General features: G+C 39.3%; 3 protein-coding genes across 7 annotated transcripts; 2 read left to right on the top strand and 1 right to left on the bottom strand.

Annotated features, from left to right (window-relative positions):
- The first annotated feature begins 2893 nt into the window (after positions 1-2893).
- On the top strand, positions 2894-5541 carry LOC126610783 (probable serine/threonine-protein kinase WNK11). 3 transcript variants are annotated; one of them, XM_050278911.1, is made up of 3 exons: positions 2894-3052; positions 3839-4361; positions 4931-5541. In XM_050278911.1, exons 2-3 carry the CDS (start codon positions 3858-3860, stop codon positions 5294-5296), a joined length of 870 nt encoding a protein of 289 aa, XP_050134868.1. In that variant the 5' UTR covers positions 2894-3052; positions 3839-3857; the 3' UTR covers positions 5297-5541. The 3 variants fall into 3 exon arrangements, with proteins under 3 accessions (XP_050134868.1, XP_050134867.1, XP_050134869.1); XM_050278910.1 differs by having other exon boundaries at positions 2908-3052; positions 3722-4361; XM_050278912.1 differs by having other exon boundaries at positions 2933-3052; positions 3725-4361.
- A 95-nt stretch (positions 5542-5636) lies between these two features.
- LOC126610781 (BTB/POZ domain-containing protein At5g48130) lies at positions 5637-10750 on the top strand. 3 transcript variants are annotated; one of them, XM_050278908.1, is made up of 5 exons: positions 5637-6073; positions 8018-8161; positions 8253-8322; positions 8552-9694; positions 9898-10750. In XM_050278908.1, exons 2-5 carry the CDS (start codon positions 8064-8066, stop codon positions 10636-10638), a joined length of 2052 nt encoding a protein of 683 aa, XP_050134865.1. In that variant the 5' UTR covers positions 5637-6073; positions 8018-8063; the 3' UTR covers positions 10639-10750. The 3 variants fall into 3 exon arrangements, with proteins under 3 accessions (XP_050134865.1, XP_050134864.1, XP_050134863.1); XM_050278907.1 differs by lacking the exon at positions 5637-6073 and adding an exon at positions 6517-7189; XM_050278906.1 differs by lacking the exon at positions 5637-6073 and having other exon boundaries at positions 6517-8161.
- Positions 10751-10861: 111 nt separating this feature from the next.
- Positions 10862-12491, bottom strand: LOC126610785 (thymidine kinase a-like). Its single transcript, XM_050278913.1, has 4 exons — positions 12202-12491; positions 11931-12075; positions 11442-11563; positions 10862-11346 (listed from the first exon to the last, which is right to left on the bottom strand). Exons 1-4 carry the CDS (start codon positions 12489-12491, stop codon positions 11067-11069), a joined length of 837 nt encoding a protein of 278 aa, XP_050134870.1. The 3' UTR covers positions 10862-11066.
- Between the last annotated feature and the right edge of the window lie 535 nt (positions 12492-13026).

Here is a 13026-nt window from a genome sequence, read left to right as displayed (position 1 = left end):
CATATTTGACTACTTGAGTAATCTCGCACTACGTTCCTTTGTTTGAATTTCCGTCGGAATTTCAGTTTAGATTGGGATATGTATCGTTCGACATTTTGCTGCTTCATAGAGAGGGTTGTCCAAATGGGCTTTTGTATAATCAACAATCCTGCTGCATTTTCTGTTTCGTTTTTCGGATTGCATGGTAATGCAGAGTCTATCATGTTGATTGCATAGTAATGCAGAGTATATCATGTTGTTGAAGATACGAGCTTTCTTGGCATAGTAATGCATGCTACTCAATGTCATTAGAAACAACCTGTAAATCTTTTCTTTCTGCTTAAATCTAGCTCAACATTCTGAACGTTTACAAATCGGTCATTAAAGTTGAGATAGATTTGCTTGCCTGAACCGGGAACTGAGTTTGAATCTGGTATCCGTGCCTCCGAATCTCTTAAAGGCCAGTCAAGTACAAATTCACATGTTTTCTCACTAGCTTCGATACACTCTGATATTGCACCTCATGGGAAATGTGATCTCTGGTAAAATTGTTTGGCATAGGCGATGAACTCAGTTCCTTGTTCTGGGGAGAAAAAAAGGGTTTTAGAAATATTTGGAAATGTTGGATTCAGGCACGGTTGCTGTTTAAACTTTATTCTGATTGACCATCCAGACACATCTTTGGCTCTTGATGGGCAGCCAGTTTTCAAATTTTTTGTCACACGGTCAATACTTTCACGAGCTTCACATGCCGAGTTGTTGAACTTTGATTGAATTTTTTTTTTCTGGTTCAGCCCTACGATATTCTAAATGACGACGGTGAACAATCAAGGGTGCATTCATGGGCCGGACGCAATGTGCTGACCAACTAACCTAACTCACATGTGCGATAATACGTTTATTATTAAGTTTACATCACATGGAAATGGATTAGTATTTTGCTTGCATTTACTAACACTTTGACTTGTATACCGAAATAACTACAACTAATTTATATATTTTCACATGAATTTATATTATCTATTAACAAATTCTCTTTATCAACTAAAAGAGAGTGAAAAGATGATTTAGGCCTCTATTCACAAGTCAATATAGATATTAGAAAATAAAATATTATCTGTATTCAACCAATTACGCACAAAAAGAATTTTATTGTTTTTTTGTTTCATTCATCCACATGTTATTAGAGCATCATACCTTATTTCTATCTCTACTAGGGTGGGTTCTGTTTCATTTAGGTTTTTTTCTTTTCCAAAATAAAAAACTATACTAAAATTACTATTTGGTTCGGTTTTTACAATTTGTCTTCAGTTCGGTTTTAGTTTTTACTTTTTAACCTAGAAATTGGAAAGAAAATGAAGAAAAACAAAATTTGGGGAATAAGGCTTTCAACATATATGGGCTTAAAGTTAGATTTACGTAATCTTGGATTAAAATTAGGCTAATAGTTCACTTGGAATCAAACTTGGGAAATAAACACCCAACATAACTAAATAAATAAAATATTAATTTATATTCATTCAATTCAGCTTTTTAACCACCAAACCGAAACTGAACCAATAATTTTCGATCCTATTTAATTTTCAATCATTTCAGTATTAGGTGTATAAACATAATTATTTTTTTTCTATTGCGGTAAAAACGCCGTCTATGTTTACTTGTTTTTTTCTTATGACAAAAAAAGGGGAAAAGGGCAACCTTGCACGTGTTTCCAAAACAGGATTATGTTCGAGTCTTTGACGGCGTTTTATCTTCTTTTTTTTGGGTAAATTACACAGTAGCCTCTCAGGTTTTGAGGTCAATTACAATCTCATACAACAACTTTAAAATATTTCACTTTCATACATCCAGTACCATTTTATTTCAAAATAACACATTCGTTAGATTTTCCATCCATTAGTCTGTTAAATGCTGATGTGGCTGCCATATGGCAAAAAAATTATTTTTAAAATTTTTATTTTAAAAAAATCTAATCTTCTAAATATTAAAAAAAAAAAAAAAACCTGAAAGCTTTACCTGCAACCCCCAAAACCAGAAACCAATTAATCCCAAACCCACCTCCCCATTAATCCCCCCAGAAACCCAGCGCAGCAACCTCCTCCTCTCCCCCCCACCCCCCAACGACCGATTCCCGTCAAATCCCCCTTCCCTCGACGACCCACTCCCGTCAAATCCCACCCCCCCCCCCCCGACGACCCACTCCCGTTAAATCCCCCTCCCCGACGAGATGAGTTTTTTTTTTCTCCTTTTCTTTTCTGGGTTGCAGATACTGGGTGCGGAGGAGGAGGTGGAGGATGGGTGCACGGTGTGTTTGGGGAAGACGAGAGGACGAGAGGGAGGAGAAAGGGGTGGGTTGCAGGGAAGATGAAGATGGGGGGTTTTTTTTTTTCTCTCTTTTTTCTTTCTAGGTTGCAGGTTGGGCTCGGGTGGGGGTGGGGGAGATGGGAAGATGGGTGCGCGAAGGAGGTGGAGGATGGGTGAGAGTGGTTTTGGATTTGGGTTACAGGGAGGGAGGACGGATGGGAAGATGAAGGAGATGGGGTTTCGGCGGGGTATAGGTTGGGGGAATATGGGAGCGGGGAAGAAGAAGGTTGAGAGTTTTTTATTTTTTTTATTTTTTTATTTTTTTTAATAGTGTTATATTATAATATTTGTAATGTATAAAAAATTATTTTTTTACCACATGGCAGCCACATAAGCACAAATGTGGAAGCTACGTCAGCATTTAACAGACAAGTGGATGGAAAATCTAACGGAGGTGTTATTTTGAAATAAAATGGTATTTGATGTATGAAAGTGAAATGTTTTAAAGTTGTTGTATGAGGTTGTAATAAACCTCAAACTTAATAGGGTATTATGTAATTTACCCTTTTTTTTTTTTTTTGATACGGAAACAGATGAAAAAGCAAAGTTTGCGTCGTTATTACATCGCCATACGACGTCGTCGTAGCCAGTGCTCCCCGCTTCCCGGCGGTTATAAAAACCGCCTTCCCTTTGAACAGTCACAATTTCCAATTCTTCTTCTCTCTCTCTGCGTCCAAGAGCTTCACTGCGTTTGCCCAAGAATCTCAAGGTACTCTCTCTCTCTAGAATTGCATGCTATAAGAAATGGAGTCCTGTAATCCTTGCTCGAATCAACATTAATTACTTGTTTACTTGATTAATCCTGATGTAATTAGCACTAGTCTTGATTAATCTTGATGTATTTAGCGGTCTCTTACGATCTTTCTTACTGTTGTTGGCTTCAAATTCATATAATTAAGCATGATTAGCGCTTCAATAAATAATTTTTCCAACTTGTTCTTGGTTTTGTTGTTTGCTTGAATTGTGTTTCTTTGTGTTCTTCATGCATCATTGTGTATTGAGATACATTTACGCAATTGAAACCGAGTTCTGTAGTTGAAAACTTCAAATGAATAGAGATTTGTAGCCGGAAAAAAAATGTATGAATCGGCGTTGGAGCTAATCTTTCTGTACCTTACAATTTTGATTCTCGAAGTTTCTAATTTATTTTGCTCTTTTCCTTTTGGTTAGTTATTAGATTGCCTGTTGATGATTTTGCAGTATCGCCGTATGAATGTGTCTACATGTTTAGACAGTGATAGTAAAAAAATCCCATTTCCAATTTTGTTACTATCGTATGACATCTGCATTTCTTCATTCAGATCTTTACTTGTTCTAGTTTTAAGTTTGTTATTAATTGCTGGTAAAAATAGAGTAAATCAATACTAATGCATCGCAGAAGTAGGGGTAGCGGTTCTGTTCTGTTGGGCTCGTTAGGGTCAATCGTCTCATGACTTGAAGTCCCTTGTGAAGGGCGCAGTTGTTTCTAGCTTTAACTGGTTTTATTCCACATCAGATCAGAGTGATCTTTGAAGATGCCAGTTGGGAATTCGAATGCATCTGATCGGGATGCTGAACCATTTGTGGAGGTTGATCCAACTGGACGGTATGGGCGGTATGCTGATCTCCTTGGTCATGGTGCTGTGAAGAAGGTTTATAGGGCTTTTGATCAGGAGGATGGTATAGAGGTGGCCTGGAATAAGGTCCGGTTGTGCAATTTCAGTGACGATCCAACACTCATTAATCGGCTTTACTCTGAGGTTAAGCTGTTGAGGCAATTGAAGAACAAGTATATCATTGTTTGTCACAGTGTTTGGAAGGAAGAGGCGCATAACACTTTGAATTTTATCACTGAGGTGTGCAATTCTGGAAACCTGAGGAAGTACAGGGAGAAGCATCCCCGTGTGTCGCTTAAGGCTCTGAAGAAGTGGTCGAGACAGGTGCTTGAGGGATTGGAATACCTCCATACGCATGAGCCGTGCATCATTCACAGAGATCTTAATTGCAGCAACATCTTCATCAACGGGAATACTGGCCAAGTAATTATAACTCATCACTTGTGTCAACTTGTTTCTCCTGATTTTTGTGACCATAGATTTGATTACTTGTAGGCAGCATTTTTTCAGCAGAGTTGGTTTGTATTGCTAGCAATAGAACGTAATTTCTTCTCAAAACCCTTATCTGTGACAGTGTTCTTAATCTTGTGATCGCTTTTTTAACACACTTTGATGGAAAATGAATCTTGGTAGCTCATGCCACTAGACGAGGTTCAATTTCTTTGTGTTTTCAGTGAGCACACTTTTCCATCCTATCCTTTTTTTAAGAATGTTCCATTTCCATATCTATATTCTGCACTGCGTCACCATAAGGTCATAGTAATTCACTGAACCCCGATATCCGTTGCTACATCTAGTTCACTGAACCCCGAAAGAGCATTACGTATTTGATTGAAGAGTTGAACAAAACTCAGAAATGATACGCCTACTTCCCTGTCTAATTACCTAATATTATATGAATACAAATACGAAGTCCCAAGTCGTTATGGCCTTTTTTCATGGAACATTTCATGAAGACTATGACCCTTAACCATTATGCTTTTCATTTATAGGTGAAAATTGGTGATCTGGGGTTTGCAGCAATAGTGGGAAAGAACCACTTAGCACATTCGATTATAGGTACACCCGAGTACATGGCGCCCGAGCTGTATGAAGAGGATTACACAGAGATGGTGGACATATACTCATTCGGGCTGTGCTTGCTGGAGATGGTGACAATGGAGATACCATACAGCGAGTGCGACTCTGTTGCTAAGATATACAAGAAGGTGACAACAGGTATGAAGCCTTTAGCATTGAACAAGGTGAACGATCCAGAGGTGAAGGCGTTCATTGAGAAAGCCATAGCCCAGCCGAGGGCAAGACCTACAGCCTCTGATCTTCTCAGGGATCCCTTCTTGTCTGAAGTCAATCAGTAAGAGCCTGACCCAAGCTTGTGGGTTTCTGTTCAAGTATATGCCTATTCTCTCTCTCTCTCTCTCTCTCTCTCTCTCTCTCTCTCTCTCTCTCTCTCTGTAGTGATGATAATTCTGTGTATTCCCTCGTAGTTCTTGACCTGTGCAGTTGGGTTTGTACTAAAAATGAATGCTGGTACTCTATACTCCATAGTGATCTTGCTTTTAGAGGTCTTCGAAAATATTATGGGAAAGTTTTAGTTTGTTTTTGCACAAGTGTCCATCAAGCAAAAAACTGCCCAAATGGCACATAATCCCAGCGATGCCGCGACGGTTCATCGTTCAACTTTGAGCGCATACTGAACCGCACTTATTAACAACGACTAAGCTACTGTTATATTATGTGTTACATCAGTTGGGAAAACGTCGGTGCTCTCAGTACTATGTTTAATCAAGTGTTTTATTATTTAGCCAATTCAAAGCTTAAGATAGAAGAATTAAGAGTCAGATTAGCAATATTTTATCTCCTTCTTTGTGGGGTGCCCCTCGTATATATATATATATATATATATATATATGTATATACTTCCCACTTGGAAATATTGCCAGCGATTAATTGACTGATTAAAATTATTGTGTCCTTGCAAATTTGAAGGAATGTGTTGCTTGATCCAAAAGGATCATAGCTGTACTTCAAAGTCCCTGAGATTTTGCTGTAACCCACAATACAATACAGCTCAGCTCATACGCACAAGGATAGTACGTATCTGTAATCGTACAAGTTGCTCCCCCTCAGAGCCGGTACTGGATTTTACTTATTCAATGGTTTGTTTAATTATTTTAGAACAAACATTTCCAAGACATGTTACGTATTTAGTACATGGACATATATCTATATATATATGTATATAAAGATTGTTTAAGGGGAGGGATCCCCATTTTTTCAAAAAAAATGGGGACACGCTCCCCACTGTTAGATTGGTTTTAATGAAATTGTGTGGTTGAGATTAAAACACAGGTCACACAATCTCAAACACACAATTTCATTAAAGTTAAATCCAACGGTGGGGAGCGTGTCCTCATTTTTTTAGAAAAATGGGGATCCTTCCCCTTAAGCAATCTGTATGTGTGTGTGTATATATATATGTACATGTATACGTATATGTATATATATGTATGTGCATATATATGTATAAGTATATATATATATATATGGAAAGGGATTCTCTCCGGATCCCTTTCCACCCAATCCACTTAGTCCGGGATCTAGGTCTTTGAAATTTAATCAAACGGCTACAAATAGAATGCCCTTTTAAAAGTGATAATAATTGTAGTCATTTGATCAAATTCCAACCGCCCGAATCCCGAACTAGGTGGATTAGGTGGAAATGGATCCGGAGAGGATCCCTTTCCTATATATATCTATATATATAGTACATACATCAATATATATATAATTATATAATTATATATAAAAATATAAAAAGGAAGTATAAATTAGTACCATGGACATGCAAAGAAAAAGTCGTTTTGGGGATTGGGAGTTGGTAGGAGAAAGCAAAGCAAAAGCCCTTCATCCGAAGCACCAAAGAAATATTGAGAAGCCGTGCCGTTTTGGGTGTCTGCTAGATACTTCATATCACATTCACAAAGCTTGACCTGCTTTACCCGCACTCCATCATCTTTCCCTTTTATCATTATTTTAATCATCATTTCCTCAAAACTCTCGTTTTACTAGTTTATTCACGCATATACCTCATTCTTCCTTTTCTTCTTCCCCCAACACATCCTTTGCAATTCTCCTTGACCAATTCACCATCTCCCACCTCCCTTTCTGTAGACTTTTCATGGCTGCATGCATGCATGGCATTTGCATATCCTCTCTCATGTCCCCAAACTACCCTCAGTTGTCGTGAGGTAATTTTTTTGTTCTTTTATCGTCTGTGAAATTTGAACTAAGAACTGCAACATAATAAAGACCAATGTCGCTAAATGAAATGGTCATAGAAATTTGACGTTAGTAATTATCAAATTAGCTTTTAACATAATAGACACTAGTGCCTCTAAATGAAATAGTTAAAGAAATTCGATGTCAGTAATTATCAAGCAGCTAAGCTTTCAATAACTTTATTATCAAGTAGCTAGGCTTTTCAAGAACTTTATCAAAGTTCTTATAAATACCAAGAACCTTACATGTGCTTATAAATACCAATCGGATGGCTAAGAATTTCATTTAAATTGATGATGTTCTAGTTTGGGGAGTCACATACATGCATGGACACGAAACTTGTGATGCAAGCAAACAACATGGAAAGGAGTGGAAATTAACCATATTCTGCTGACTTGGTTGCACCAAGAATTCAACTACTCACCACTCGAGAACGTTTTTGAAGCCTCAAAATTTGGACATTCAGAGTGTTTCAACTTTCACTCGTGTGCATTTGACTTTGACTACACAAAAACAATTTTGCACGAATGTGTCTGCGTGGACACATTTTCTAATTTAACATATTAATCAATTAATTAATTAAACCATCTCTTTAATTTCAAATCATTCTTGCACTTAATTCCACTTGTTTTGCCAATTCGACAAGTTATTACGTATAATTTTCTTCGATTAGTGAGACAAATCCCGAGGATTTTATGGCAATTGGGCAGCCAAAATATGCTTATATTTATAAACCACATGCTTATGCTTAAGCGTAGAATGCACTTCCATAAGCCATTGCCTTGTCAAAGTTTCAGCTTCACTAAATCTCCAGTCTCTCAGAGCTTTTTATGAGCTCTTCCAATGGAAGTTGCAAGCCCTTTGAAAGACAGCTCCGTGGCGTCGAGTCCTTTCTCTTCTCCGAACGTCTCCGCCTTACTCAAGATCAAGATTTTATCATGGTAAGATTGTTGGAATATGTTAGCAACTTTGTAGCATTGAATTTGAGCACTTTTTTGTTGAGTTTTTCATGCGTGGTGAATCTTGTCTCAGGACACAAGAAACCGGTTTGCCTGTTTCTGTTAGCGTTCGTGTTGGCGGAAAGATCTTCAACCTCCACAAGGTAAGAAATCAAAAGTAGAATTATACGACTCAGTTTGGTTATTCGTGGAATTTGAGCTAGGGAGCTAAGTTAAATTCTTCTGTCGGTTGTTCGTGATTGTTTACTTTTGTGTTCTCAATCGCGTTTATATCATTTTGCACTAGTTCTCTGTAGGAGATCACGGCTCTCGATTTCTTAACAAAATTGTTAAAGTTTGGTCTAATATTTTGAGTTTGTGATTTTTGTTCAGTTCCCACTTTTTTCGAAGAGTGGATATTTCAACAAGAGATTGAACGAATCAAATGAGATTGAGCTGCCACCGGGGTTCCCTGGCGGGCCAGAGACTTTCGAGATGATTGCACTCTTCATCTATGGCTCCTCCACCTTGATTGATCCATTCAATGTGGTAGCCCTCAGATGTGCAGCAGAGTTTCTTGAGATGACAGAAGACTACTCCTCCGGGAACCTCTGCGAGCGCTTTGATCTCTACTTAAACCAAGTGGTCATGCAGAGCTGGGATGACACCCTGATAGTACTTCAAAAGTGCCAAGCTTTACTTCCGTGGTCTGAAGACCTGCTCATCGTGAGCCGGTGCATAGAGTGCCTCGCCTTCATGGCCTGCATGGAGATCCTTGACCCAGAGAGAAGGCGTGACACGCCTGTGCTCACGTTGGAAGCATTGAGCACGCGAAATTGGAGCTGTGAAATTGGGAGGGAGATTCTGAGTCAAGACCTTTGGATCAAGGATCTCATTGCGCTGCCGTTTGGATTTTTTAAGAGGATTATAGGATCTTTGAGAAGGCAAGGCATGAAGGAAAAGTACTTGAGCCCCATCATTGTTTTCTATGCTAACAAGTGGGTGCTTTCGACGAAAACCCTCCAATTCTGGGAGAATTCTGGTCAGAGAAGTGGGGATGATCACAAAGTTTCAGTCGTTTTACAAGGTGTTCTTGATTTGCTGCCGATGGGGGACAAGGCTAGTCGATCCATCCCAGTCGGGTTTTACTTCGCAATTCTTTCTAGATCCCTGGAAGTAGGTATGAGGATCGATAGTAGGGTGAAGCTGGAAGGGCAGATTGTATCTCTGCTGCACTTTGCTCAGCTGGAAGACTTCTTGTTTCCGAAAAGTGGGAGTGAGTCAATTTCTTCCAGCACGGAGCTTGCAACAATGGAGAGCATAATTTCAGCATATGTATCATCTACCATGGAGTCGGACAACAATCCTTCAGCAGGAAACACAATTGTTGCAGAATTGTGGGATGGATATCTGTCCCACATAGCTCCTGATCCAAACATGGAGCCTAAAAGGTTCATGGAACTCATTGAACGAGTCCCGATTTCATACAGACACTGCCATGATAAACTCTACAGGGCAATGAACGTCTTCTTAAAGGTAAACACTTCGTCATCAACTCTACCGTTTTATATAGGTCGTTATGAGCTTTCTTGTATTTTTGTGGAGTTCGGTTCCTTGTCTGGTAACTTGGCCCTCATGTGTGTAGTTCTTCTCGCCTAATCCTCTATTGCCCTCACTATTGTCGTTACTGAAAAAGCTCTACACTCTAACTAAACTCATGCGTAATTTCTGATCTTCAGGCGCACCCGAATACATCCCAGGAAGAGAAGTGGGCAGTCTGCAAGTACCTTAACTGCCAAAAACTGTCACAAGAGGCATGCATTGAGGCTGTTCAAAATGAATTGATGCCGCTGCGTTTGATTGTCCAGGCGCTTTTTGTCCAGCAGCTCAGCACACACCAAGCTTTCAAAGAATGCTCGGATTCGTTCAGATATGCACATTGTCCAGAGTTTTCAGGGAGCCTTGAAAGCTCCAGGTGTCCAAACTCAAAAAGCCAGAATCTCGGAGATAGTCCATATGTGGACGGAGCAGAGTCCGGAAGCAGACCCTTGAGCTTCTTGCTGCAGAAGGACAATGTAAATCAGAGGCCTGAGTTATCGAGGAAGGAATATGAGTCGACAAGCTTCAGAATTCAGAACCTCGAACAAGAGCTCATGTCCTTGAAGCGGAGCCTTCAATGGCAGAGCATTTCAAAGAAAGAGCCGATCTCGACCACAGAACCTAGCATGAAATTGTACGGCAAAGAAGGTAGATCAACAAGCAAAAGAAGTAACCCACTCGGACAAGTGACAAGTTGCATTGGCTCTGTGAATTTTGCCTCACAGAGAAAGTATGCCAGTAGACTGCTGAAGGTCCTTCGGCGGATCTCCTTGTTTGGAGGTAAAAAGCCAAAGAGAAAGCCAGCTGCCTCCTCTCCATGGCCTAAGCCGATGCAGCAGAATACTCGTCAGAATAAAATGTGCGAAAATCAGAACCACTGATGATTGTTAACAAGGCATGAATAACTGCTCATGTACAATTTTATTGGAAAATGTAGTTTTGCTCATTCACTTGCAACCAGGGCATCAATATGAGGATAGTTATCTATTTTTGTGCAATGTTGTATCCAAGAGTACATAGAATTACATGTTCATATATCCAACATGTAATAATCGAAAAACGCAAGGATGCTAACAAATTGATCCCACACGAAAGAGATTGAAATTTGTAATAAGCAACACAACTAGCTAAAGATTAGATTGATAAGTAAAAGTACAACTGCAGAAGTGGTGCATTAAAGCAAACTTCGGTCTATTAACATAACGAGAAGAGATAGATACATCCAACTGCATTCCAACAAAACCATGTTAGGGTCCAAACTCCATATGGTTAGACTACAACCGCAGGCGATAAACGACTGGAGTTGCCACTAAACGACTGGAGTTGCTTCAGCAAATGTGTCACTGACACACTTAAATTTATGGGACTCCACTACACTTCTTGCAGTTTTAATGAGAAGTTGTCCGTTGACATAATGTTGGCGACACACAGGCATGTAGACATCAGCACCGCCAATCAGTTCTGTCCTAGTCTCCTCCGTCTTCCTCAGGGTAAAGAAAGCTCGTTTGCCACACATTTCACATCGAGCCGTCAACTTGGTCACAGAATCAGCAAGTGGTATTATGTCAAGCACCGAGCCAAAGTTCCTCCTGCCAACAATAACAACGCACCCATGCACTAAATACCAACTAAAGAAACTAAACACACAAGCAAAACAGAAAGGGGGATTTAGTTTGAAAAGCACCTCAAGTAATCACCATCCAAGCCTGCAACAATTACAGTTTTTCCATCGTGATCAGCAGCCGTGCAGCAGAAATCGTACAGATCTTCAAAAAACTGAGCCTCATCGATACCAATAACATCAAGCTGTCAACATATCCCAAAAGGGATTAGACAATTAGAACATATCATATGCATCAAATTCAAATTAGAGACACTAAACAAGACCTATGCTGAACATCAAACCATTGCAACCATCAAAGCGAAAAAATTGCCTTTCCGCATCGCGGGAACATAACCAGTACAAATGCACCTCATCCGGCTACACCATCAAATTGTTTTACAATGCCATAACATATTTTGCAAAAATCAAAGGCCAAGATCCAATAGTAAAGCCCCAGTCCAGTCAAACAATAACCAAAATAATTATTAATAAATAAATATAACTTGATAAAATCTAAACAGAACTTACAAACCAAAAAACAATTTACACATTTCCCAGCGCCGGAATTACCTTGTCATAAGCTTCTCCACCAAAATTCTGCCGAAACGACGACAGATTAGGCAGTGCCCAGCACGGAAACTTCACCCCATCATGAGTCACAACCGAATCGATGGCGTATCTCGTATCCTTACTCGATTTTATCATCGCCACATTCCTACACATTAAAAAAATGAAACTTCGGTGCCATTTAGCATCGATCAAATCTAACAAAAAGCTTCAATCTTTAATAGAAATCTTCACAACTCGAACTTGGGTTTGATAAAAAAAATTCCAAATTTACCTGCCGCTGTTTCCCTCCGACTTGATCCGGCGGAGTAGTGCGGTGGTTTTGCCGGCGAACATGGGACCCATGATGACGTGGACCTCGCCGGAGGTAGAAGAGTCGCTGGTGGGAGGAATGGAGGGCTTGAAGGAGGCCATGGATTTTGGGCTGCAGAAAGAGAAGGGGTTGAAGATTTGGGGAAGGAAGAAGAGAGATGGGAAGTCGAAAGTTTTCATGATCTGACTAAATAGGGGGAGAGGGAGAGAGAGAAACAGAGTGGGTGGGAGCGGAGAGAAATGGAGCTGCATTTGATTTGACTTGTTAAAATATTTGGAGGGAAAATTTAAAAAAAAAATTGTTTTGGAGGTAAATTAAGTTTAGATGGAAATTGGGAATTTAGGAAATTATGATTTTTTTTGGGATCCAAATGAAAACAAAATTGCGGGTTTTGACCGGAAAAGTATACAAAAAGAGGAATTAATTGAATTAATTTTTTTTTGGTCAAACGAGAGGTTTTTCAATGTGTACGGGACACGGACACATGTTATTTATCATTGTACAAGTAGAGGATACTAAAATAATTTTTCTTCACTTATATAACAATATAATAATATATGGTGTAATGTCTGGTGTTCTGGACACATTGAAAAACCTCTCATTCAAACAACCTATTTAAAAGTTTCAAACTTAAAAACTCCCTCTCTTTTTCTCTCATTTCTCCAACTAAAGCGTATGATTAAAGTGCGGATTACTTTTTCTCAAAAAAAAAAAATGTTATTAGATTAACCACCGACAATGTTCAAATTCAAACCATCATGCAAGGGCTCAATTTTTTTCCACCGC

This window comes from Malus sylvestris, chromosome 17, assembly GCF_916048215.2.
Source record: "Malus sylvestris chromosome 17, drMalSylv7.2, whole genome shotgun sequence".
Classification (NCBI taxonomy): domain Eukaryota; kingdom Viridiplantae; phylum Streptophyta; class Magnoliopsida; order Rosales; family Rosaceae; genus Malus; species Malus sylvestris.
Note: the sequence above shows the minus strand (reverse complement) of the source record. Positions and strands in the feature narration are given on the sequence as shown.